At 45.7% G+C, this 27,854-nt stretch overlaps 1 protein-coding gene across 1 annotated transcript; it reads left to right on the top strand.

Annotated features, from left to right (window-relative positions):
* Positions 1 to 283: 283 nt before the first annotated feature.
* Positions 284 to 27,854, top strand: TMEM123 (transmembrane protein 123; the record flags this gene model as incomplete). Its single annotated transcript, XM_081002400.1, has 5 exons — positions 284 to 641; positions 10,806 to 10,862; positions 17,288 to 17,497; positions 19,214 to 19,367; positions 23,869 to 27,854. The coding sequence occupies 5 exons, from the start codon at positions 284 to 286 to the stop codon at positions 23,891 to 23,893; spliced, it is 804 nt and encodes a 267-aa protein (XP_080858526.1). The 3' UTR covers positions 23,894 to 27,854.

Below are 27,854 nucleotides of genomic sequence, written 5' to 3'. Positions count from 1 at the left end.
GCCTCCTTCCTTCCTTCGCTCAGTCCGCAGAGCGTGAGAATCTTCGCAGAACTGCAGAGTTGGAAGGGACCCCAAGGGTCATCCAGCCCAACCCGCTGCGACGCTGGAAACTCAGCTAAAGCATCCGTGGCAGATGGCCATCCAACCTCTGCTTTAAAACCTCCAAGGAAGGAGAGTCCATAACCTCCCGAGGGTTGCGCGTTCGATCCCCACGTCGGACGAAAAATGCCAGCATCGCGGGGTGGAGGAGGCTAGACTAGATGACCCTCGTAGCCCCGCCCAAATGCTACGATTCCCTCCCCCTTGCTCGCGCTCGGCGCTGCAAGTGGCCAGGCTCTCCCTCTCCAGGCGGGGCGCGCCGGAGACAAAAGGCCAATGGCGCGCCACTCCGGGCTCCCCGCCCAGGCCCGCATCCGCCGCCCGGCCTCCTCCTCCTAACCCGTCACGTGGGAAGAGAGCCCCGCGGCTTCTAGCAGCAACAGGGGCAGGAGCAGAGCCGCGTGGGGTCGGAGAGCAGCGCCTGCGATCGCCTCCTGTTCGTCGACCTTGTTCTCCTCGCTCTCTCTTCCCTCTCCACGAGGCCGCCATGAAGAAGCTGCTGGTGGCCGCGCTGCTGCCCGTCTGCTTCGTAGCCCTGTCGGGTAAGTCGCCTTTTTTACTTCTTCTGCGGGGGCGGGGAAGACCCCCCCCGCCGCGAGCGAGAGAAAAAGGGAAAGTTGCCTTTGCTCCTCTCCACGGATCAGGTCCCCTCGCGCGCGCGCGCGCGCCTTCCCACGCCTTCTGCTTTTCGGAAAGGGATGCGTCCGAAGGAGGTTTGCTCATTTCCCTCTCTGTTGCAAGCGGGAACTTGCACGGATTTTTGTAATGTTCCCCCCCCCCCTCCCGCCTCAGAGTCGGCTCAGCTCAAGAAGTGGGGTCGCCAGTTTTTAAAAGCTCCCGCTTTCTTAGCTGTGAAAGTTATTTGGAGACCTCTGGGTATCTTTCGTGTGTGTGTTTGTGTGTTGTGCGCGCCGTCGAGGTTGCACGGCCGGCCGCAGAAAAGGAAGTGCACGTGCTTTTATTTTAATTTTTGCACGGAGAAGGTCCCCGGTTCAGTTCCAGCGCAGTTCCAAACCAAATCTCAGCTTAAAAAACAAAACAAAAACGGAGGGAATAGCAGGTCTGGACGGTCCCCAAATCCCTGCCTGTCATAATAGACAGTGCCAGAACAGATGGAGCAATGGGTCTTAGACGCTGTTTCATGTTTTCAGAGCAAATAGAACTGGGACGCCTTTCTTCCATCCCGACCGACATCCTTTCTTGCACGGCAAAGGGACCTTCGTGTGAACGCAGCCAGAAATTGACCTACCACCATGCAAGCAGTTTGCTTCTTGTTGGAAAATAGGTTTAGGGAGGATTGAGGTCACTGAGGTTTCTTTGCGTCTGTGTGGCTTTATTGCAGTTCCGTGAGTAACAAACAACGTGGTCTTGTTGCTACCAAAAGAAAGAGGGTCGTTTCATTTCTAGTCCTTTAGAGGCTCTTGGGGGATGAAGTGTAAACTGCAAGCACTTCCCAATCTGTGCGAAATCATAGCAAAGGCCAGAGCATGTAAACAATAGACTGACATGCTGAGGCAAAACATTGGCTTGGAAGTAAACCCTTCCAAGTAAGGCTGCAGATATTAAGACGGGTTTGCTAAGATAAGAATCTCACCAATCAAAACTCTGTTCTCTCATTTATTTGCCAACAAAGGGCAAGTGTTGCTTTCTAGAGCAGCTTTCGCCCACCTAGTGCCCTCCAGATGTTTCTAACTACAACTTCCATCAGGCTCCTCCAGCACAGCCTGGCCGATGAGAGCTGTGATTGAAAACATCTGGACTTGAAGGGCACCAGGTTGCCAAAGGCTAGCTTGACCTACTAAATCTTAATGACAAGGTCTACTTTTAGGGGCAGTAATTAGTATTAGCATTATTTATGTAGAAAGCTCTACTTTTTCTTTTGGTCAACCATGGCTTCCTGCTTCATCCATGATTAACACCGGCCATGATTAGTTTAAAGCAGGCATAGGCAAACCTGGCCCTAAAGATGTTTTGGGACTACAACTCCCATCATCCCTGACCACTGGTCCTGTTAGCTAGGGATGGTGGGAGTTGTAGTCCCAAAACATCTGGAGGGCCGAGTTTGCCTATGCCTGATTTAAAGAATCCAGCTTCATAAGCTATGGTTTAAAGTGGTCTTGTTTTGAAACTGACTGCTGTTAATTGTTAAACCAACTTTAAACCATAGATTGCGCTGCTGGCTTCCTTTAACGAGGCATAGGTATTGTTAACCATGGTTCCTGGTTTGGGCAAAACCAAAAGTTTGTTTTTCAAAGTCCTTCTCCCAGATGCAGAAGAGGATGGAGGGGGCTACCAAACCTTGGTTTTGCTGCAGGTCATACATGTTGCAGTGTACCATGGTTTAAATTTAGCATAACATGAGAACACAGTTCTGTGTTGCACTCTCACTTGCATTGGAGGAAGAAGGCAACAGTCCACTGCCTTCGTGTCTTTAGACTGATGGTGCCAACAAGTCTGAGTATCCACAAGGACATTGGGTCATTTGGTCACCAGATTAGTGTCTTGAGGGTAGAAGAGTCTGTTGATGTATAAAAAACCGTTTAGAGACTGCTCCTCATATATCTGGCCCGTATACAACAAAAATTACAAGAGAGAGTGTTGGCATCCATCTGTCTCGAGAGAGAGTGGAGTGCGCCTCCGGGGGTGAAATTAAACGGCTGCATTAGCAGCACTGAAGGGACCTCTCTGGGGCACAAGCCTGGGCAGTGTGCATGGAGTTTCTGGGCTGCCCAGATGGCAAGACCCCTCTCTTGGCCTCACTGATGTGGTCCAAAGGAAAGCAGAGCAATAAGTTCGGTACCAGCTTGGCTGCAGGAGTTGCTAGAAAGAGGCGTACAAGGCACCCTCCAACCATCTTAGGGACTCTATACTCCAGATTTGCATAGGGTTTACTCCTTGGCCTTTTCTTCTCCCAAAGATACCTCGCAAGGCAGCAGAGGTTGAGGATCAAGGTTTTCCTTCTCCTGGATGGGCTGCCTTCCCAGGTTGATGAGCCACACCTGGCCCTCACTTCCCTCTACAGCAAGTGCATAAACCACCTTCTTGGGGCCACTATTGGTCTTGTCAGCTCATTTCACCAGAGCCTCTCTTTGCATGCAGGGGAAGTCCCTCACCAAGGCTTTGAGACCAGTCGGCTACCCCTCACCTCGTTTAGCTAGCCAGTCAAAGCCATTTCTGAGGTGTGGCCTCCCTTGCACGCCAACAGCTTCTGTGAGCCACAGGTGAGAGCTGAGTGCAGGGTAGGGGAACAAGGCTGGGCAAGCTACCCCAGAAGGAGCATGACATGCCCCCTACCACAGGTACAGTGGTACCTTGGGTTACATACGCTTCAGGTTACAGACTCCGCTAACCTAGAAATAGTACCTTGGGTTAAGAACTTTGCTTCAGGATGAGAACAGAAATTGTGTGGCGGCAGCGGGAGGCCCCATTAGCTAAAGTGGTGCTTCAGGTTAAGAATGGACCTCCGGAACGAATTAAGTACGTAATCAGAGGTACCACTGTACTCCTCCTCTCCAAAAACCCTTCAAAAGAGACACAATTAAAGCATTAAAAGCAATGCAGGATATGCATAAAAATGGCTGGTTCCTCTTGAAAGTTTAAGCCGCTGAATTGACCTGTTGACATTAAAAAAAAAAAGTCTTGAAGAGATGCCTGAAAATCAAAAGGTAGGGGTGCCTGACAGGTGTGTGCTGCAAAGGTGTTCCACAGCATGGAACCAGTGGCGCTAAACGCTCAACTTGTGGTTGAAGCCAAATGGGTTTCTGAAACACTGGGGGCAACTAACATAGTTCCTCTGGATGATTTCAGTGATCTTGCTGCTATATAAGACTCGGATGAATCAGCCCCACACAGATAGAGCTGATGGAACAGCTGGCCTGACCTTGGAAAAGACCTAGGTAGAAAACATTGGCTAAGAAGATAGTTCAAGATTACATTATCTCTTTCTGGGTTGTAAATCAGTCTTCCTTGACCCTTGAGAAGCCTGAAGGGAACTGTGCTAAATTTAATGTGCTGTGAAATATCTAGCAGCTGAGGGACTTAGCACAGTTGCTCTGAAATAGATGTAGCATCTCAGGCAGCTTTTGAAATTTGCCAGGCGCATTTTGCATATTGGCCATTTGCAACCAAGTGAAGATAGCTGAGTGTCAGGATAGTGCCTGGCATTTACCATCTGGAGGTACGTGCCTCCTTGAATCTGGAGTAGCAACACATCCTGTAGAATTCTAACAGTGATAGTTTATCTGCACAATCGGAATTAATTACAGGAACCAAAAAGTCCTATTGAAAAATACAACTTCCGAGCCGTCTGGCCCCAAAATGGCAACTAGGCATTCTGTTTTGGCGACAGCAAACCTGGTTGAAGGAGCCATTTGGCGCCTAGTTTTTATATCTGAATTTCTAACACTGACTCAGGATTCATTTGTGAAAAGGGGGGGAACTTGCTAGTAATAAACATAGCTTGCCTTCCTGTAGCTAAAAAGAATTTATGACCCTTTGAGCTCGTCTCAAGGCCCAGCCTGAAGTGGGTTGTAAATGGCCACTGCAAGTCTAGGTGATGTCTAGTGGAACTCATCTCACTGGGGACAATGTGGCCTGTTGTATCTTCTCCACCCCCAAAATGAGCAGATAATAATGTGAGCCTTATATGCAGGCAAGTGCAGAACATCGTGACACAAGGTAAACGAGGTGAAGTAGACAGAACGCAAAGGATGTGCATCAGCCATTTTATGTGGTTGCATTTCCTGTAACATCTACCAGAAAAGTCAAGTAGCTTTGAAAAGGTTTGGGGATTTGCAGGTTTTTGACAAGAGGTAAACAGACAATTTAAACACAGCTTGCAAGTTTTTGCTAGAACTTTTAAAAACCACAATGATGCATCCAGTGTTATGCTTGGCTCCTGATATACTTCCCTCTGTCTTTCTACTCCTTTTCCACCCTCCCCGTGTATTTTAGTTTGCTGTTCCAACAATCTTTCTCAAGCTTGTGTGCCAGAGTGCAGCATCTGTGTAGGAACCAACAGATCCATCAGTGTGGCTATTCTTACATATTGTGAAACAGTGTCATCCATGGACCAGTGCTGGTCCGCAATGTCTTCACTACAGGTTGGGTGGGATGCTTCAAGGACCAAATTTGGTACTGGTTCCTGGCCCACTGGGTGGGGGAAATCCCACTCCAGCACATCAGATAGCTTGAGAAGCACTGATAAAAATCATACTTTCACCACTTCATTGAACTGCAGAAACATTGTTAGTAGGGCTGAGCCAAAGGGGGATATCTCGTGATTTTTTTCGTCAGTGTAAGAAAGGCATCCCTTTGGGTAACTCCCCGAATTGCTGCAAAGGAAAACGGAAAAGTTTGCCTCTTTAGGAAGCACGGCTCTCACTCTGCATGGGTATCCTTGACTGGTAGGGGAGAATAATGATCCCTGATTGAGTAGGATCTCTCATGCAGCCAGTGCCGGAAGTATTAATAGTGCTCTGAACTGGTTTTGTCTGTGCTCAGAAACAACAGCAGGTAGCCAAATCGACTTGGGTAGCATTGCCAGGTGGTCTTGCTCACCACATAGGCATAGAAAGCATTAGAATAGCAGTAGGGGAAACAATTGCAGCAAACAGCCTTAGGAGGAAATGGAAGATTTACACTGCAGATTATATTGGAAAACATTGTTCATTGCATTTTTAAACCCCTCTTAAAACCAGTTTTCCCAGGGTGTAACTTGCTCCCTCTCCTCTTCCGAAAACACTACAGTGGAAACTTGGTTTTCGAACGTAATCTGTTCTGGAAGGCCGTTCAACTTGTGAAACATTCGAAAACCGAGGAGCAATGGGCAGTCGGCAAAATCCATTGAGAAAAAAGAGAAAAACTTGCAGTGGAATCCGTTCGACTTTCAGGGCACATTCGAAAACGGAAGCAATTACTTCCGGGTTTTTGGCGGTTGGCTTCCAAAACATTCGGCTTCTGAGATGCTCAAAAACTGAGGTTCCACTGTATTTTGAAATTAAGCTTTGTCCCCTTTTTGCTTTAAACCAGGTGTAGGCAAACTCAGCCCTCCAGAAATTTTGGGACTACAACTCCCATCATCCCTAGCTAACAGGACCAGTGGTCGGGAATTATGAGAATTGTACTCCCAAAACATCTGGAGGGCCAGGTTTGCCTATGCCTGCTTTAAACCTTGCAGCTTCTCCCAAGGTGATTTTGCAGTGGTAGGGTGAGTGGCACCTGCTTAGCTTGTCTCTGGGCCACCCTACAGTCATTTCACAGGTGTCCCAGGTACCTAGGTAAAGTTTTCTTTAAGGGGGGAAAATGCACATTATACCTTAGAAGGAGGGCTAAAAGCCAGGAGAGCAATTTTAATTTTGGAGATTCCTGAGTGGGGAGGGGGGAGCAAGGGGGAAAGTGATGGGGTGGGGGAGAGATTTTCTGCATGCCACAAGTATTACCAAAAATGCCTGGAGATTCTTAGAGGTATTTGAAAAGGGTGGGTTAGATATGGAGCATAACTGCCTGCAATTTCACTGTGCCCTGAGGCATAAGTTGGACCCTTGAACCCTCGCCACATCTCCAAAATATAGACACAGACATCATGAGGGCAAGACATGCAGCTTATTCTGTGGGTATGGAAACAAGACGGTGCCCCAGATTCCTAGTGTCCACAGACACTTCAGAATGTAAAAAGGAGGGCAGGCTTTTTGTACCTTTAACAGGTGGAGAAAATCAACAGGTGTAATTTCTGTGTTTGGGAAAGTACCAGTTGAATGAATCATCAGAATGATTAACGCCACTGAACCTCTTGTCGAGAAAGCCAGCATTCCTAATTTCTGTTTACTTTTTTTATTTTGTGTTGTCATAAACATACAAATAGATACTAATATACATGCACTTATAAAATTCAAATATCATATGAAACTGGTCACAGTTCTAACTTTATCATTTAAGAATTGGTATAAATAAACACATCACTATAAGCAAATCACTTTTATAATTTAGGCTGCAACCCTTTCTAATTTATAGTATCATCCCATTCTCATATGTATATGATGGCACCCATCTGTTTCGGGAGACAATGGAGGAGTGTGCCTTTGGGGGTAAAGTCAAACTATTGGAGAGTTTGGTGCAATGCAGGAGATACATGTTTTGTTACATCCGGGGAAGATGAAGGCATCCAGTTGTGCTGCTGCAGATGCGCCATGGTGTTTCTTCTCTCTGCGTTCCTCCCGGCGGTCATTCGTCCTCTGGTCACTGCTATACACACACAACTTGACTTTGTGTCTCCAAGCACTGCAGTTTTCTGCAAGGGGTTGTCACATGACAGAGCTGATGTTGCCAGCCTTTGTGTCATGTTTGCAGACACCTTTGCAACACAGAGTTGGTTTGGCAATGGCGCTGGTGCCTGAAGCCAGCTCCCCATAGAGCACATATATGTGTGCGTTTGCGTACACACACACACACACACACGTTGGAAGCGTAGATTTTGGCAAAATTCCTTAAAAATAGCTCAACACCCTTTGTGTGCAGATGTTCACTTTTTGAAATATGGCAACTCTAACATATACACATCTAAACACATGATGACATGTCTCATTTTTTAAAATCTTGGCAGTGAGGGGGCAGTTTTCTGCTTCATATACCTTACAAAAGGTGACCAGGTTTTCTCATTTCGCTCTTTTCTCTGACTTACCCCCCAAAAAAAACCCTCATTTCTTTATTTTTACCAACTTCTTTGGGGGAAAACAGCATGTTCCCCTCTCCTGGCATAGAGAAGAGGGATGCTGTTGCTTTTCCAGTGGCCTAGCCAGCATAGGAATCTGTGTTTAGCAGAGTGCCGGTTCCTAACTGCAGTATTTTGCCCTCTCTCCTTATACAAGCTCTGCATATAACCTTTATCTAATCTGCATCTCTTCCTTTTTTCTGCTTAGTCGTTTTTTGGGGGCAGGGCATGACAATCCGCTTACCGCAAACCTAGCATGGGTTGCAGAAGCTCTTAGCAAGGAGTCCAGGAGAACAGACTGCCTACGTACAGATCTGCATGCTGCCGTGTTTATCCCAAAGCTGATCTCTGGAGGTTGCCCAGGCACCCCTTCCTTGCCGTCTGTTCCTAAAAGCATTGGGAGAGAGATACAGTGGTGCCCCGCAAGACGAATGTCTCGCAAGACGGAAAACCCGCTAGACGAAAGGGTTTTCCGTTTTGGAGGTGCTTCGCAAAACGAATTTCCTATGGGCTTGCTTCGCAAGACGAAAATGTCTTGCGAGTTCCTGCGGGGTTTTTTTCCTTCCCCCCCCCTTTCCCCAAGCCGCTAAGCCGCTTATCAGCTGATCCTAAGCCGCTAAGCCGCTTAACAGCTGATCCGCTAAGCCGCTTAACAGCTGATCCGCTAAGCCGCTTATCAGCTGATCCGCTAAGCCGCTAATGGGCTTGCTTCGCAAGACGGAAAAAACCGCAAGAAGAAGAGACTCGCGGAACGGATTCTTTTTGTCTTGCGAGGCACCACTGTACTGGGGGTGAAATGTCTATGTGCTCCGCCCTTCCCCTTGTGTTCCTGGCTTTAGGGAGGATATTGTGGTTTGTTCAAGCAGCGTTTCCAGTGGCAACCAAACAGGGAAACGGTGGTTTTAGTTGGGGGTGGGGAACAGGTAGACCTCCTGCAGAGGTGGCTGGAGTCCTATCAGCACCAGCCAGCACAGCCAGTAGTCAAGGAAGATGGGAGTTGTAGTCCAGAACAACCTCTGGAAGGCCACAGGTTCCCCATCCCCAACAAGGGTAAGAAATCTAAATCTGATCCGTTTCCTGATTCGGATGTCACTGACAACAGTTCAGCAAACCACAATATCTTCTCAAAAGAAAGTGTGGGGCCCGTGGTTAATGGGGAGAAAGCACAAAGACGCAAAGCTTTTTCCGATAAAGCATGATAAATGATGTGATGTCTGAACTGGGCCACACTCAACGTAGCCCCAGATAGATCCCACCGGGGTCAATGGGATCTTCTCGCAATTAAGTTTGTGTAAGATTTCATTGCTCTGGTGAAAGGCCTTTCAAACAGGATATTCATCGAGCATACATTTCCAGAGAAACTCCTCTTCATAGGCAAGACAGATCCCATCACACGATAACTTAATTGTCACAAGACATTACATATGACACAGTGGACATTCTGTTTCAGTGTATGTACAAAATCTCAGCGCGTTAAGACCTAGGCTGGAGGCGTAAAGATGTTTTTTTTGGACTGGTTTGGTTCGTAGTGTTAACGTTGCCAAATCCAAGCTCCTGGAAATTGTCGTGAATATCCCAAGCTTTATGAGCCTTTCACCATAGTACTTGTAGTTGCAAGATTCTTGTGTTTAGCATGGGGTTGAGCAAGATCAGGGCCGAGGATGTGGATACAGCTGGCAACCTAGATCTACATGTGGATACAGCTCGCAACCTAGATCTGATGATGATGATGATGATGATAATAAAATTTTATTACTTATACCCCCCCCCCCAATCAGGCCGGGCCTCCCCAGCCATTCTGGGCAGCTCCTGTTGGCATTCCATTCCTCCGCTGTGCAGATGTGTGGGATTGTTTTAATTACATGTCTGTGCTTTACAGTCCAGCACTGATTGTCGGAGTCTTGTGAATGGAAGTTCCGTTCTGTATTGCTTTTGTTTCCTTCTTCTCTCTGAGAGCAAGAAGGAGAGGAGCCATGTTCTCCTTTGTCCTGATTTGTATATATAAATAAACTAGCTTAGTGCTCACACCTCAGGCCTGGATTCTGCTGATGTTGTTTCTCTGTTAACGTGTGCTCAGTATCTCTGGACATGAGTCACAGAATCTCATCGGGGAAGAAGAATGATGGATTTCAGGAGTGGCACGCAGACCAGAGAGAAGGGCTGGCATGCACGATGTCATTTGCCTGGTCGCCCTCCTTGCCTGCCGGCCATTACCCCAACAGCTCCCAACAGAATATCAAAAACACGATAAAACATCAACCATTAAGAACTTCCCTAAACAGGGCTTCCTTCATACATAGGTAAAGGTAAAGGTACCCCTGACCATTAGGTCCAGTCGTGTCCAGCATGACTCAGCCGCTTCATTAGGTTCAGCATGACTAAGCCGCTTCTGGCGAACCAGAGCAGCGCACGGAAATGCCGTTTACCTTCCCGCCAGAGCGGTACCCATTTATCTACTTGCACTTTGACGTGCTTTCGAACTGCTAGGTTGGCAGGAGCAGGGACCGAGCAATGGGAACTCACCCCATAACGGGGATTCGAACCGCTGACCTTCTGATCAGCAAGTCCTAGGCTCTGTGGTTTAACCCACAGTGCCACCCGCATCCCTCTAAGACATTAGATGTCTTCTAAAAGTCAGATAGTTGTTTATTTCCTTGACGTCTGATGGGAGGGTGTTCCAAAGGGTGGGTGCCACTACCGAGAAGGCCCTCTGCCTGGTTCCCTGTAACCTCGCTTCTCGCAGGGAGGTAACCACCAGAAGGCCCTCGGCGCTGGACCTCAGTGTCCGGGCAGAACAATGGGGGTGGAGACGCTCCTTCAGGTATACTGGACCAAGGCCATTTAGGGCTTTAAAGGTCAGCACCAACACTTTGAATCCTAGCTTCCCCCACCTCTAGCAGGCAACTTTGATAGGTGGATGGGTTCTGCCCACCTCTCAGACTTGAAAGGTAAAATAATGCAAATGTATTTATCACTATGTTATGTGTGTTTGTTTCAGTGACTGCTGCAGGACCGAACGTGACCTCCGCAGCTCCCCATTCAAGTTCAATAACAAGTAGGTCTCTACTTAATCTTTTTTTCCCCTTCTGCTTTACTAAGATGAAAGCACTTGCATCTGTGGCCCCCAAATCCAAGGCAAATGATTTGCTTATCCAAACGGCTTGTGGCAGGGGGGTTGCCTCTCTGTTCTGAGAAATTGCGTAACTGGCATTGGGAAAGAGGGATGGTGTTGAAGATGTCAAGGACATCCTTGTTGGAGTTGCTGCTCAGGAATGACTGATATACTTTTCACACATTGGGCAGGTCAGATTTATTATTATTATTTGGCTGAGAGTCTTCAGGTTGCAATTCCAATAAAGCACCCGTGCAAGCTATTCCATTTAGGGAGCAACCCTATGGCCAAGAGCCTTGGGATGCAGGTATCTGGCTCACAGGGCTACAGTTCCCAGAGTTTGCTCTGAGATTGATATTAAACCACTCTGGGAATCGCAGCTCGGGGGATGGGGGGTCTCTTAACTCTCAGCACCCCTCACAAACTACATCTCCCAGAACCCTTTGGAGGAAGCCATGATGGTTTAAAGTGCATGCCTGAAATAATGGTGTGTTGTTATATTCTGGAGTGACATCCGCAGTTGTATTTTAAGCTGTATTTATTTATTTATCTTATTCTATCCTATCCTATCCTGTCGTATCCTGCCTTCCAAAGGAGCCCAAGGCGGCAAACCGAAAGCATAATAAAATAATGCAATTAAAAATATAAACATTAAGAACATTGAAAACGATCTAATGATATGCATTCCTGTATCTAAAGCCCAAATACATACAAGTTAAGAGTAACTGAGTTCCCTATGTGCCCAGCACCCAATGAAATCCACACGTGGCACTCCAACGACCTTATTGTTATTCAGAAGAACTTTTTAAAAGTTATTTTCTTTCTCACCCGACGCCCATGAATCATAGCGTTAGAAGTGAATATCAGGATCATCTAGTCCAACCCCCTGTAATGCAGGAAAATTTCTGTCAATGGGGAGCTCAAATCCATGACCCTGATCTAAAGTTGTAGGGTTGGTTGATTGGTTGGTTCGTTTTTAATTATTCTGCTGACTTTTGAGAAACATTTATTTTGGAGTTGTTGGTTCCAAACATCTAGCTCCAGTTTCTGTTTTTGGACCTAGAACAAAGGTACCGGGGGCCAAAAAAATGAAAAGGGGGGAGGGGACCCCCCCTAACTCAAAACAACAACCCAGCTTTTCAATGTTTCATCATAGATTAATTACCTGCTTTGGAGAAACCACAGCTGGGCACGTTGCCATGTGCGAGTTAAGGCAAGATGTGGCGCAAGTCATCTTTCCTATGCCTTTCACTGGCAAAAAGCAAAAGTTGCCTTTTATTTGTGAAACGCTTTCTTTTCTATATTCTATTATTTGTCCTCCCTCCTTTTTGAATGCTCTGATGCTACTTTTGTCTTCGGTGTTGTTGCTTAAGTCTGGTTTGGATTAATTTTGCTGCTCTTGTAAACCTTGATATTTTATTACGTGATTGAGGTTCAAGCGTTGTATTTGCAAAACGAGCTTGGCAATTGAAAATTATTGAGCTTAATTTTACCCACAGCCCCATTCCTCAAGGCGGTGTGTGTGCGCGCGCACACGCTAAATGTTGATATTTTTATCTCAGAACTTTGCACATGTTCCAAGAGGGAAGCAAGAGGCAGCCTTAACCTGTGAAGGAACCTCAGTGCAACTGGGGATGCTTGACTCTGCAAATTCCCTAATTGTACAAACAGAGCCTACACACAAGCACTCTGTACATGCTCAGGCTCTTTTACGAGTTGCTCTGAATGTGTCACGAGGGCTGAATGGATAACTTCACCAGACTCAAGGCAGATAGAAGCCTTCCCATCATGGAGCTGGGTGTTCAGGTCTCCGGATGGAGGGTTGGGTTCAAACTGCATTTCTGGCACATCTGTTTTGGAGACCCAGTGTGGTGTAGTGGTTCAGATGTCAGACTCGGACCTGGGAGACCCGGGTTCAAATCCCCATTCAGCCATGAAGTTCATTGGACGACTTTTGGCCAGTCAGTGTCTCTCAGCCCAACTGCCCTCACAGGGTTGTTTGGGGAGTTAACTGATCAAGGGGGAGAACAATGTAAACCACCTTTGTGCTCTTTGGAGAAAAGCTGGGATATAAATAAAATAAATAAAAGTAGTGAGGGAGGGGCAGAAATTGTGGTTCCACTTCCTTCCCTATGCACAAAAACAAACATTCCCTGTGATAGGCTCATCGATGCTCTCCACCTATCTGTGAAATGTTCTCACACCTATTTGAGGAGCTTCAAGCATCTACATTGACCTGTTGTATTGACCAAGCAGTGTGACTCGTTACGGGGAAAAAAAAAAAAAAAAAAATAATAATAATAATAATAATAATAATAATTTATTATTTATACCCCGCCCATCTGGTTGGGCTTCCCCAGCCACTCTGGGCGGCTTCCCAAAAAATTATAAATACTGTAATACATCAAACATTAAAAGCTTCCCTAAAGAGGGCTGCCTTCAGATGTCTTCTAAAAGTCTGGTAGTTGTTCTTCTCTTTGACATCTATTGAGAGGGCATTCCACAGGGCGGGTGCCACTACCGAGAAGGCCCTCTGCCTGCTTCCCTGTAACTTGGCTTCTCGCAGTGAGGGAACCGCCAGAAGGCCCTCGGCGCTGGACCTCAGTATCCGGGTAGAACGATGGGGGTGGAGACGCTCCTTCAGATATACTGAACCGAAGCCGTTTAGGGCTTTAAAGTTCAGCTCCAACACTTTGAATTGTGCTCAGAAACGTACTCACAAGCATTGAAAGTGCTGCGTGAAATAAAGCACGTATTGACCCCCCCCCCCAAAAAAAGAGAGCACATTTCGATGTTTAGTGAAGGCCATTCTTTTTCTGGAGGGTTTTGCTTTCTATGTCTGCCCCATGTATCTGATGTGTTCCTATATTTCACGCATGCCTTGCAAAGGAACAACGCTTCCTAATTGCTGCAAGGTGAGTACATCAGTGGAAGAGCCCGATGGCTAGCAAGCCTTCATTAACACTGTCTTTTGCATTCGGGGGGGGGGGGTGTCATTAAGCGCACTCTTGTACAACGTGAGCGATAGATGGGATGAGACTTGTTTGAGGATGTGTGCAGTTTCACTTGAGAAACCTCAGCTTGCAGGGTGCTGAAGTGCTTCCTTTTTAAAGGTTTGCTGCAAAATGAGTCAGAGCAGTTTCTGCAACAGGCCTGTTAGCTTCTCGTTTGAAAACAGGCCTTTCCCCCTCACTAAAACGTGGCTACAGTGGTACCTCGGGTTACAGATGCTTCAGGTTACAGACTCCGCTAACCCAGAAATAGTAACTCAGGTTAAGAACTTTGCTTCAGGATGAGAAGAGAAATTGTGTGGCAGTGGGAGGCCCCATTAGCTAAAGTGGTGCTTCAGGTTAAGAACAGTTTCAGGTTAAGAACAGACCTCCAGAACAAATTAAGTTCTTACCAGAGGTACCACTATACTGAACTCTGGTCGGCTTGGCATGCAATAATTTGTTCAGGCTTGTGTTGTTAGGCACCAAAGAAAGTCCCTTGTGTTGCAAAACAGAACACACTGAACAACAGCAAGCAACACATCGGCTAATAAGATACTGACAATATTTTTATAACGCTAAAATTCACAAACAGAAGACATATAATATGTGCATGGAGTCACAAACGAATAAGAATCAAATAAACGTTCCATGAACAGGAATGGTAGGAAGAGTAAGTCACTGTCAAAGATCACTGAAATGGAGGCAGAATGCCTTTCCACAGTCACTATCCTACAAATGTGAGATGATGGGTGCTCCAGACGTTGCAATAGGGTGCTCCGAGCACAGCAGTAGACAGTACAGTTCTTCCAGGATCATGAACTGTTTCAATGGTAAATCTTCATCACCTAGCAATAATATGAAATGCAAACCTTTGCATTTCATAATATGAAATGAAAACCAGTGAAAGAAATGTCAGGCCTTCGTGTTAACCAATAATAAATACATACCAAATTAATTGTCCCCAAAGGTACATTAAATGGCCATGGATCAGCTATCACTAAAAAGTGTAGTAAGCTGATGCTGTTGGCAAAACCCGAGTGGCATTAAAATGGCTCTCAACAGGTGCGGTGAATCACATAGAATTACAGGAAATTTAAATAAAAAAATTCCTTCCTGTAGCACCTTAAAGACCAACTAAGTTAGTTCTTGGTATAAGCTTTCGTGTGCATGCACACTTCTTCAGATACATGCACACGAAAGCTTATACCAAGAACTAACTTAGTTGGTCTTTAAGGTGCTACAGGAAGGAATTTTTTTATTTCGACTATGGCAGACCAACACGGCTACCCATCTGTAACAGGAAATTTAAAGGTACATTATCTGAAATACAGCAAAGAACATACAAACAGAAGCCATCTTGACAGAAAACTTAACCAAAACAATTAAAATCTAATTCAGTATTTGTGGTGTTTGGCATCAGGGGTCATGAGCCCTTAACAAACCCGGTGGTCACACGCCAGGGGGGCAACAAATGTTTTGTTTTGTTTTTCATTTGTACAATAGGCTATTTCTAACGGTCAGATAGAGTCTTGAGTTCCATGTCTGAGGTTCCCCACCTCTGATGTAAATAATAGAAAAAATTAAGAAATTTGAGGGTCGGCAAAAGATACTTGGAAATTCCTGAGAATCCACTGAATTTTCTCAGTAGCCTTCCAAAATGTGGATAATTGCCAGGAATCAATCAACATTCACCAAGGCTCTGCTTTTTAGTGTAACAGGCAGTGCATACCTTTGTTCAAGCTGCTGTGCTATTTTCTACCTGCTATTCAAAACACATCACTAAGGAATGCATACTTGATGTGAATTTGATTCCCTGCTCTTGGAGCATTGATGCAATCCGTCTTCTTCCCACTGATGAAAATTCAGCTGCAGCAGAAAGGGGTGGGGGAGGTGTTTGTGGGTCTCCTTCCCAAAGGCTCAGCTTGGCTCCCCAAGGTTAAAACAAGGAATGCCGTTTCACAAGTTCTGGTTGACATCTGATGCTTTATCTTCATTGAGTCCTTGCTAAGCGGTAATCAACACTTATCTGTAACTGGTAATCAACAGTTTGATATGCAAAACGCCATGGGGGGTGAGATTGGGGAAGGTCATCGTGAAAATGTGGAGTGCAGTCTCTAAAAACACAACATTATTATGCTGGATCAGTCTATTGGATCCCATCAGCTCCAGCCAGCACAATTGTTCTGTATTCAAATGGTGTGTGTGTGCATCATGTCATGTGACCAGTTATGCAGCTCCGCTCCCCCCAATATTTTATTCAAGTTGGCCCCCCTGTAGGGCAGTAGACAAATTGAATAAATAATAATAAATTCCTGCAGAATTAAAAAAATAATGAATTATTGCTTAAATCGAGTCCCATGCAGTCTCTTTTTAACATTGGCTACGGGGTAGTCATAAAACTACTGTTTTGCCAGAAATCTAATTTATGCTGGAAATGTGGAAAAATGGAAGGAATATTGTTCCATATTTGGTGGAACTGCGAAAAAACCAAGACCTACTGGGGTATGATTCATGAAGAACTCAAAAAAATGTTTAAAACATACAGTGGTACCTCAGGTTAAGAACTTAATTCGTTCTGGAGGTCCGTTCTTAACCTGAAACTATTCTTAACCTGAGGTACCACCTTAGCTAATGGGGACTCGCGCGGCCGCCACACTATTTCTGTTCTCATCCTGAAGCAAAGTTCTTAACCCGAGGTACTATTTCTGGGTTAGAGTCTGTAACCTGAAGTGTCTGTAACCCGAGGTACCACTGTACTTACAAAAGAAACCAGAGGCATATTTATTAGGATTATTGGGAAAAGACATACCGCAGAAAAAGAAAGAAATTTTCTTACATGCTACAGTCACCGCCAGGATACTATATGCCAGTAAATGGAAGAGCGAAGTAATACCCACAAAAGAAGACTGGCTATACAAATTAAGTCAAGTTATAGAAATGGCAAAGCTAACTGCATACATAAGAAAACAGACAAACCAAAAACTCAGACTAGAATGGCAGTGTTTTGAAGAATACATGGACAAACACTGTTCAAGAATATGTTGATATGCTGATATTAAAGGAGTAAAGTAGAAATTATTAATTAGGAATGTCATAATGAGATCAAAATTTAAAATTTAAAAAATGCAATGATGGTATTGAATGTGTAAGATAAGGAAGTCGAGATGTTGTGGAGGGGGGTCAAAGGGTGTGGTGGTGGGAAGATAAGGGGGTGGGAAGGATTTTTTATATGTAAATAGTAGCCTTATTTTTGTATGTCTTTGCACCAATAGGATGCATTTCTTTTTCTTTTTCTGTATTACTAAAAATTAATAATAATAATAATAATAACTTAGAAAAAAGAAAAAAAAACCTACTGTTTTGCCATGTCCGCAGGTGTTCTTAAACCGAACACTACCACTCCTGCCCACAATGTGACAAACGCAACGACCCCAACTGCTCCTGCCGCCACAGTCGACACCAACGTAAGCACCAGTGCCCACCCTGAAAATAAAACAAGTGCAAAGCCCACCCCAGTGAAACCTGTGTCTCCTAATGTGACCACAGCGACTTCCAAGGCTACTTTGCCTTCTGCTTCTGCGACAGGTATGTGTTGATCTGCAGCTACCGCCCAGTAGGAAAGGAAAAGATCCTGAAAACTAGTAGCCCTTGGTAGACTTATCCTCCATGGAGTTGATCCATCATAATAGTAATATTTTTATTATGTATACTCCGCCCACCTGACTGGGTTACGCCAGCCACTCTGAGTAGCTTCAAGCATATATAAAAACATGATAAAACATCAAACATTAAAAACTTCCCTAAACAGGGCTGCCTTCAGATGTCTTCTAAAAGTCAGATAGTTGTTTATTTCCTTGACATCTGATGGCCACAGGTGGGTGCCACTACCAAGAAGGCCTTCTGCCTGGTTCCCTGTAACCCCGGGAACCGCCAGAAGGCCCTCGGAGCTGAACCTCAGTGTCCAGGTTGAACGATGGGGGTGGAGACGCTCTTTCAGGTACGCAGGGCCAAGTTGAGAGTTGATTGTGAGAAATAAGGTACGAAGATTCATTCGGGCCGCCTTCCGAGGAGCTCATCAGTTTTAAGCCCCTCAGAAAAAGAGGGGGTGGAAAAAAGATAAAGACGAGATTAAAAGCAGGGGTGAAGACATGTCATAAAGCTCTTGGGACTGTAGCCAGTCAGTGGTGTGATCTGACTGCAGTAAAAGAAGTCATGCGAACCGATAGACTTCATTCTGCACTGATCAGACATTGTCGTGTGTACTGTAATTGGTTCTGGATGCCACACTTTAAGAATGATACAGGCAAATCTGAACAGGCTTATAGGAAGGCAGTGAAGATGCTATATAAAAGTGGTCTTATGAGGGGGGTTGAAGGGACGCGGGTGGCGCTGTGGTCTAAACCACAGAGCCTAGGGCTTGCCGATCAGAAGGTCAGCAGTTCGAATCCCCGCGACGGGGTGAGGTCCCGTTCCTCGGTCTCTGCTCCTGCCAACCTAGCAGTTCAAAAACACGTCAAAGTGCAAGTAAATAAATAGGTACTGCTCCAGCAGGAAGGTAAACGGTGTTTCCGTGCGCTGCCCTGGTTTGCCAGAAGCGGCTTAGTCATGCTGGCCACATGACCCAGAAGCTGTCTGCGGACAAACACCAGCTCCCTCAGCCTGTAAAGCAAGATGAGCACCGCAACCCTAGAGTTGTCTGCAACTGGACTTAACTGTCAGGGGTCCCTTTACCCTTCCTTTATGAGTGGGGTTGAAGGAGCAGCATGTTTAGACTGGAGAAGATGAGGACCAGGGTGGAGCTTGGGACGATAATAATAATAATAATAATTTATTATTTATACCCCGCCCATCTGGCTGGGTTTCCCCAGCCACTCTGGGTGACTTCCAACTGAATATTAAAAACAGTACAGCATCAGACATTAAAAACATGATAGCACCCTCCAAATACCTGAAGTACCATCACACCAAAGAGGACCAAGACTTGTTCTCCGTTGCTCCAATCGGCAGGACTATCTTAAAAGGAGGGTATTTTGGTTGAGATTCCTAGAATAGTTCAACAGACCATCTCTCTTCACAGGGAATTATGGGACTTGTTGCTCTGTAAGGGGTCTCCCTAACAACTCCCAGCATGCTTCACAAACTACACTTCCCAGAATCCTTTGGGGGAAGCCATGACGGTGTGAAATGGTGCCCTGGTGCCATAAGTGTATGGCATGACTCTGGCCCAGCATTCTGGGGCATAAAACTGGGGAATACACCCTGCATAATAAGCATGTCGGTTGGTTGTGTGTCTTCTTTCAGTCACTCCCAAAGGTGCAGCGGCTCAAGTCTCATCCTCAGGGTTCAGCGCAGGCAGCTTCATCGGCGGCATTGTCTTGACGCTGGGACTTCTTGCGGTTGGCTACATCGGATGCAGGACGTACCACGCGAAACGGGGCGTCCAGTACCGAACCATGTATGTAGCGGTCGGTGGAGTGTTTCTTTGCTGACCTAGATTATGTTGGTTTTAATTTTTGTGTTGTGTTGTAAGTCGCTTTGAGTTTACTTTTTTGTGACTAATAGTTTCCAACAAAACAAACAAACTTAAGAGGCCTCAGGTTCGATCCCTGGCCACCTCCATGTATGAAACCTTGGGGAGCCCACGAACGGATCTAAATGGATCTAAATTGTCTGGCACGGTGCAAGGCAACACTCTGCATTCATAGCCTTTGTGGCTCCAGTGAGCATCCAAAGCGTAAGGTGTGGTATCCAGTGCTGCTCCTACTCAGAGTAGACCCACTGGAGTTAATGGGCATGGCTCAAGGTTCATTAAGGTCCGTGGGTCTACTCCGAATTGTAGTTAGTTGAACGCAGCCCATTGCGTGTGCCCTGGCAGTGCTGTGCTAGTATCCTCCTGCGACATTTTTGCAGAACTCCTGGGCCCCAAAAATGGCATTATACTGCCTCTGACTGCAGATTCACCCTCCTGGTGTCCCCTTGGACTAGGCTCACAATCTTCGCACATTTAATGCAGCGCAGGAACAAGTGCTCTAGTGGCCCAAATGCCTGCCTGTGTTTTCATCCATGCTGCAGTTTTTGTCCCTGTTCTAGGCAAGACCAGCACGAACGCCACATTCCTTTGTTCTCCTGTCTAACCATGAAAGCCCTTTTTTGTTTGTTTGTTTGCTTGCTTGCTTCGTTTTATTTCGTTTGATGGCTTCCTTTGATTTAAATCTACATCGGGAGGCCAGGCTCTCTGTGACATCCCCTCTTTTGAACTCCCTCAGCCACCTTGCTGCCCTCTTAGCTTCTGCTGCTTATCAGCGATAAACTTCCGTCCCTCCCTGCTGTTCGTAAAAAAACCCCACCTTATGAATGTGCACGTAGTCCCGTCTTGCTTCAGAATTGCTTCTTGCGTTAGCCCTTGAACAAAACTAAACTCCTCAGCAGTGCTGTCGGACTCTGAACGTTGAGGAGAGTGTTGGTGAGCTCTTTAGATTGGATGTGGGGAACTTTCGGCCCTCCAGAGCTGCTGGGTGACCTTGGGCCAGTCACACTTCTTTGAAGTCTCTCAGCCCCACTCACCTCACAGAGTGTTTGTTGTGGGGGAGGAAGGGAAAGGAGAATGTTAGCCGCTTTGAGACTCCTTAAAGGGAGTGAAAGGCGGGGTATCAAATCCAAACTCTTCTTCTTCTTCTTCTTCTTGCATAAGTTCTTGGAGGCCAGACTAGTGACTGGGAGCAGCCGCCAGGACCATATAACGCAGGTCCTAAAGGATCTACACTGGCTCCCAGTACATTTCCAAGCACAATTCAAAGTGTTGGTGCTGACCTTTAAAGCCCTAAACGGCCTCGGCCCAGTATACCTGAAGGAGCATCTTCACCCCCATCATTCAGCCCAGACACTGAGGTCCAGCTCCGAGGGTCTTCTCGGCACCCACCCTGTAGGAACACTCTGCCATCAGTTGTCAATGAGATAGGAAACTATTTGAGTTTTAGAAGACCTGTTCAGGGAAATTTTTAAGGGTTGATGTTTCATGACGTTTTTCATATATTGTTGGAAGCCGCCCAGAATGGTCGGTGTAACCCAATCAGAATAATAATAGTAGTAGTAATAGTAATAATAATATAGCCATGGTAGCTATACTCAGCCTCTTTGGTCAGAGGCTACATACTTCTGAATACCAGTTTGCTGGAAACCACACAAAAGAGTACTTCTGCACTTGTGTCCTGCTGGCAAGTTTGCCCCATACATCTGTTTGGCCACAGAGAACAGGATGCCATAGAATTATAAGAGTTGGAAGGGACCCAAGGGTCATCTATGACAGGCTTCCTCAAACTCAGCCTTCCAGATGTTTTGAGACTACAATTCCCATCATCCCTGACCAGAGGTCCTGCTAGCTAGGGATCATGGGAGTTGTAGGCCAGAAACATCTGGAGGGCTGAGTTTGAGGAAGCCTGATCTATGACATACTCGATGACCAACAAGTTCACCTTATGTCCAGGTGTTTCTGAACTGCAACTCCCATCAGGCTTAGCAAGCATAATAATAATAATTTATTATTTGTACCCCGCCCATCTGGCTGAGTTTCCCCAGCCACTCTGGGCGGCTTCCAACAAAGATGAAAAATACATTAAAATGTCACACATTAAAAACTTCCCTGATGTCTTCTAAATGTTAGGTAGTTGTTTCTCTCTTTGACATCTGATGGGAGGGCGTTCCACAGGGCCGGCGCCACTACCGAGAAGGCCCTCTGCCTGGTTCCCTGTAGCTTTGCATCTCGCAACGAAGGAACTGCCAGAAGGCCCTCGGTGCTGGACCTCAGCGTCCGGGCAGAACGATGGGGGTGGAGACGCTCCTTCAGGTATACTGCCAGGGATGGTGGGAAGTTCAGCAACCTCTGGAGGGCTAACTATTCCCCACACCTTTAGATGCCTAGGTGCATTATTCCACTTGTTTCAAAATGTGCAAAGCCATGTTCCGGGCGCACCTCCTCCTCGTTCTTCTGGGGGGAGGATTGGACCTTTGCTCCAAAGTCAACTATCTTTAGGACAAAAGAAGAGGAATTGGCATGCCGGACATTGCCATTCCTTCTCAGCGAGCTCAGCGTGTTTTATCTTTGCATTTGTTTATTTGCAGTTCCAGACTCCCATTTATGCATGGAATGCTCAGCCCAAGGCAGGCTTCAGTGGGGGGGGGGGGTCCATCTAATCTCGACCATCCAGAGGTTTCCTTGCACTTAGCTTTGATGTGCTGTAGTGATCAAGCTGTGTTTTGCCAGGGCATTCATGCACATTTGTACATGTGTGTGCAAGATCTTTCTGACACTCTTGCGCATGTATATATCCTTAACACATTTTCCTTGTTAACGTAGCTGGCTCCGTCATCCCCCCCCCCTCCATTTTTTAAAAGTAATGCATAAAAATCCCTCATGTGTCCGCTACTTCTGCCCCCATATTAAGTAGGAAAATTCCAAGGATTGGGGAGGGTATGTGGACAGAGGGAAGAACCACACATGGCAGTATTTATTTATTGAATTTATATCGCGACCTTCCTCTCTAAGGAACCCAGGGCATCAGACAGACAAACTATCGAAAAAGAAAACAAAGCAAAAACATTCTAAAATAAGTTATAAACATTCTTCCATCCACTTGCCAGGGACGGTGTTTTTCTGCTGCCAAATGCCTGGGTAAACTGAAATTCAGATTCCTCCTGAAGGTTAATAATGATGAAGACAGACTCACCTTGCTAGGGAGCACATTCCACAAGCAGGGAGCTACCACTAAAAAGGCCCTGTCATGGGTTGGCACCAACCAAGGAGACCTTGGTGGGGACACCAGCAACAAGGCTGTACACAGTACTGTGTCGCAGGGGGCATATTCTGCTGCTCTCCCCTTCCCCACCCAATTTTATAAGAGAGGGAACCCATTAATTGGGTTCAATCTCTGTTGGTAGTCCCTTCCCTTCCTACAGGCTTGAGCATCGTTGATCGGTCAGTGATTTCCTGCTTTTTCACTTCACACTGCAGCATTATCTCTAGCTGTCTTGGCTTCAGAAACATGAGCAGCTGCCTTATACCAGATCACATAATTAGTGGTAAACCTCTGGGATTCCCTGCTACTGGATCTTTTTAAGTGAAAATGCTAGAGAATAAGGCTTGGGTCCAACTGTACAGTGCACACTGCTCAACAGTGGTCACTCACCATGGGCTGTGGCTCGAACCCATAAGGTGGCCTTCCCCAAGGGGGTTCCCTCCAGATGTTTTGGGCTACAACTACATCACCTGAGGCTGATGGGTGTTCTAGGCTGAAACATCTGGCAAGCACTGCATTGAGAAAGACTGTCATAAAAAAGACTTCACGCTTACATGTCACAGATACCCCAGGTAACTTGAGTCTATTCTGTTTATGACATTTTTAGTCACAGTGTAATCAGCTTACACTGAAACCAGTTAAAAACAATGGAAAACATTCCCACCAAGGAAGAGTAGCAGATGAAACTAATGGACTGTTCTGAAATGTCAGAAACTCGCTGGAAGAATCGGAAACCAGGAAGAAACAACTTTTAATAAAGAACGGGGGGATTGTGTAAACTGTTTGGAAAATTATTGTGTACAAATAGGATCATCTTAAAACTCATAGTTAAAACTATTGACTAAGAAATAGTGAGGGAATAAATGAAAATTGGACTATTGAGGAGATGCAGTAAGAAAATTATAACCGAAGGAACCACGAAAGAAAATTATAACCGAAGGAACCTCCTTGGGGAGGGAAGCCAAATAGGATATTTGTATTGGATGTTTGTTTGAAAAATTGAAAAAAAATAAAATAATAATTTTACAAAATAAAAACAATGAAAACCGAAAAGCCAGAACACCACAAGTAAGCCGTATACTAAGAAGGTCTGCTACACACAATATATGGAGTGATGCTTCCTCAGTGTAAATTTAATACTTAATGTTGTCTTCTTTTTTCTAGTGACGAACACGATGCCATAATTTAAAGCCTTCACTCAGAAGACAAAGATGAAACCCCACTCCTGTTCCTGCTTTTCCCCCTACGGAAAACAAGCCTTAAACTGTCCAGAGCCTATACTGGGTGCTTAATTGCTTTTTTGGGGGGTGTACCTTTCTGTAAAATTATGGGGGACCCAGATTCTGCAAGGATTTTGGAAATTTCAAAGTGCCTTCACTGAAGAGTTCTGAGGACCGTCTACACAATTGTTCCCTACTTGGGGACTGAAGACATGAGCTTAGTTAAAAGTTGCGACTTCTTAGCCATTACACGCTGAAAATCAGGGGATGTGGGCTCCACAACAGAACACAATGCTGTGAACATGCTTATGTCTACCACTCTTAAAGTTACATTGTCCTTCTGTTCAGCAAATAAACCAAGCTTCTGTTTTCAAGATGGCAGGTGAATCCAAAAGCAACCTTTTTCACGTTGCTCTTCTTCAATTTGTGGAATGAGGTTGTTTGGGCAGGGAGAAAAGTATTTTTGTTAATGATCTGACGTTGCATGTGCCTTGAATTTTTGAGGAAAATATTTTTCTACTTTTAGCATATACAAGGGTGCGTGAAAGGGTTTTTTCATTCGGGCAGGAGAATTGTTTGCTTTCTTTCATTTACCTTGTGTGTGTGTTTTATAATGATGCATCGTCTGTGTACTAGTCCCTGCTGAGTTGGAGGTATATAATTCCAGTTAATTTTCAGTGCAACCTCTCACCACAAAAGCAAAGACCAGAATAATTGCTCCGCTGGTTCCGTGTGTGGTGAAATCTTATCAGATTCAGTACAGTGTGTCATATGAATTGGCTGTGTGGGACAGTGGAATACATATTGCCTGCCTGCCTGATATATACAGTTCCTTGACTAGTTCATTGCTTGAATTCAGGCTTGTGTCTGTTAAATGTCGTTGAGAAGAAAGGCAGATTCGTAAGAAAGCTTCCACTGGGGATTATTTAAACTTGAATACATTCTGGGGATGTTTAATGGACGAATCACTGTTTTGATATATATTTCTTTTCCTGCTCTTGCCTCTGTTCTTTTTTTTATTTCATAGCGTAACATTTACCAGATGCAAAAGAGGGGAGTGCAGGCTTGTCCATGAGCTGTAATTCCTGTTCCAAGGAACTAGTTTGCATTGTCACGCTAAGCCACAGTTTGTTTTAAACCGTGGCTTCATCGCAGACCCCAGCAGCTACCATAAATAAGCCATAGCATGGCTTGTGTTGCGCAAACAAGGACTGTGCTTCATAGGAAGCTGTTTCAGACCTGTGGTGCCTTAAGCTCTGGCTCTCCAGAGTTTCAACGGGACATTCCCAGCTCTTCCTGCAGATGCCGGTCATTGGACCTGGGACCTTCTAGTTTTGCGCAGTGACAGTATCGTAGCCAATGAGGTTAATCCGAGGCGCGATTATTGCTGATTGGACCTGGGACTTTCTGTGTGCAAAGTAAGATGCTTTGCTACTGAGCTGTGGCCCATCCCTAAAACCACGAGCCGTGAAACAGAAGGGGGTAAAGCCAATATTTATTCTGGGTTTATTTCTTGCTTTTCACTCATGTTGTGTTTGGAACAATCAGAGCACTGGGTTTGCATGACATGTCCAGCCATGTTGTGCACATTGACGATTAAGCCGTTGTTTGTAACAAACTATGGCTCAGCATGGCATGCAAACCAACGTAATTTCAACTCTCTAAAAAGAGCTGTTCTCTGTCTCCAGCCTTGCTTGCTGCTGAGGAAAATTATGCACTGTTCACAGAGAGAAGGGAAGCTTAAACTCCTTTCATTTGTTGTTGTTGGGGGGGGGGGGGGAGGACATCTCCTCCTCCTAGTTAGGACACAAAACTTCCTCCCAAGCTCCTGAATGTAGCCAGCAGACTTTCTCCTGCCCTCATGACTCCGACATCAGGTGCACATAAGGCCTTTTCTACTTCCCTCCCTTTTTGCATGGATGTAACTACAGATTATGGGACGCGGGTGACGCTGTGGGTTAAACCACAGAGCCTAGGACTTGCCGATCAGAAGGTCGGCGGTTCAAATCCCCGCGACGGGGTGAGCTCCCGTTGCTCGGTCCCTGCTCCTGCCAACCTAGCAGTTCGAAAGCACGTCGAAGTGCAAGTAGATAAATAGGTACCACTCCAGCAGGAAGGTAAACAGTGTTTCTGTGCACTGCTCTGGTTCACCAGAAGCGGCTTAGTCATGTTGGCCACATGACCCGGAAGCTGCACGCCGGCTCCCTCGGCCAATAAAGCGAGATGAGCGCCGCAACCCCAGAGTCGGCCACGACTGGACCTAATGGTCAGGGGTCCCTTTACCTTTTTGACTGTACAGATTGCAGTGGAGTTCATACCTAAGTTGTTTTGAAATCTCTCTTTTTTAAAAACAAACGAACACAGAGAGTAATTAGCCAATGCACTTGTTTGTTTGCTTGCTGTTAATGTGCCCAATGTTTTGATGATCTCTGATTGCATATCAAAAGTTCCCTGAAGTTGATGGGGGGCAATTGCATCTGTTTCATCTCAGAAAAGAACATACTAGTTTTTCACCACATCTTCGGTGGAAGATTATTGAAACTACTGCAATGTTCCAAGATATAAGAAGCAGAAGAAAGCATCACGGGGCTGGTTAATAGCTAAAGGCTGTCGAGCAATGCTATACTTACCATGGGCGAGTCTGTGAATTTTTTTAACAAACACTTCCCAAGGGAAGAAGCTGGCACTATATATAGAAGCATTGTGTAATGGTGATTGTTGTGAATGCATCCAGTCTCCATGTACCCATAGGATGTTCCTAACAACCACTGCTAAGGGATGGATATTCATGATTGACAAATATCCCTCCAGGAAGCATATCTCAATATTGCAAGTGGGAGTTCCTTTGAGTTACTTAGAAAACCCTTTGCTCTATTTAGCAGTTTTAAACCAGTTCAACGGACATTGCTTCTTCCTGAAGAATCTTGGCAACTAGGAAGTACATCTCCCGTTCCCAATCCCCATATTGCAATTCCTAGATTTTAGAATCAGTGTGAAGCTGGTATCTGTTTGTCAACAGGCTTCTGGGAGTTTTTTTGTAATCCTCTTCCCCACCCCCCTTTCCCTCAAAAAAAGTTTAATATTTAATATGCAAGAGTGCTTACTGTTAAAATGATGGAGTCTGTTCATTGAACAAGAGGATTGGGGATTGGGTTTCCATCTATTTTTAAAAAGATGAAACAATTAGATAGATGATGCTCCAACCCCCCATTTTTCCCTCTGATGTGACAAGGATGCAAATTGTTCTGAGTAATTGTAATGAACATTCTTTTTTCTACCAAACAGTTGCCAGAGTTTTTCAATATTTTTGAGTCCACGGCTCCCTTGACCAACTACATTCTTTCTGCATCTGCCCTGGGGAGAAATGCTCTCTGAGCCTTAGAAGCCCAATTATGTCCCCCCTTGCCTGCAGAGCTGGCAGCCTCTCACCCTTTTCCAAACACCCCCCCTTGTGGATTGTTCCTTCAGCCTCCTCTCCCCTCTCCTTGGGAGTCCTCTGAGCTGCCACAGCTACCGCCCCTGCTCTCTGAGCTGCCCTCCCCCCAAAGAGAGGTGCCTCCTCACACTGCCCCACAGGGGCCTGGGAAGCACCCCCTAGCCAGCCCTAGAGACACCATTTGCCTGGGGAGCTTGTAGCCAGGGCTGCTGCAACAAACAGCTGTGCAAGCCTTTGGGAGGCAGAGACGCAAGAGGGCATCCGAGGAGGGAGGGAAGAGAAGGGAAGGGAGACACACTGTTTGAAAACCACTGCTTTATTCAATTAAACTTGAGGGCCTTTATTCAACATTTTGCAACAGCTGGTAAGAAATACTCAGTTTCTGTATTTGACGGTTTCTTGTTGTCACCTACCTGCAGTATATATTTGATTTATCTCATTTTTTTTCTGCTGCCCTTCGCTCACTCACAGAAATAAAGGTTAATGAAAACTTT

The sequence above is a fragment of the Podarcis pityusensis genome (genome assembly GCF_964106645.2).
Source record: "Podarcis pityusensis genome assembly, chromosome: 4".
NCBI classification, from domain to species: Eukaryota; Metazoa; Chordata; class Lepidosauria; order Squamata; family Lacertidae; genus Podarcis; species Podarcis pityusensis.
Note: the sequence above shows the minus strand (reverse complement) of the source record. Positions and strands in the feature narration are given on the sequence as shown.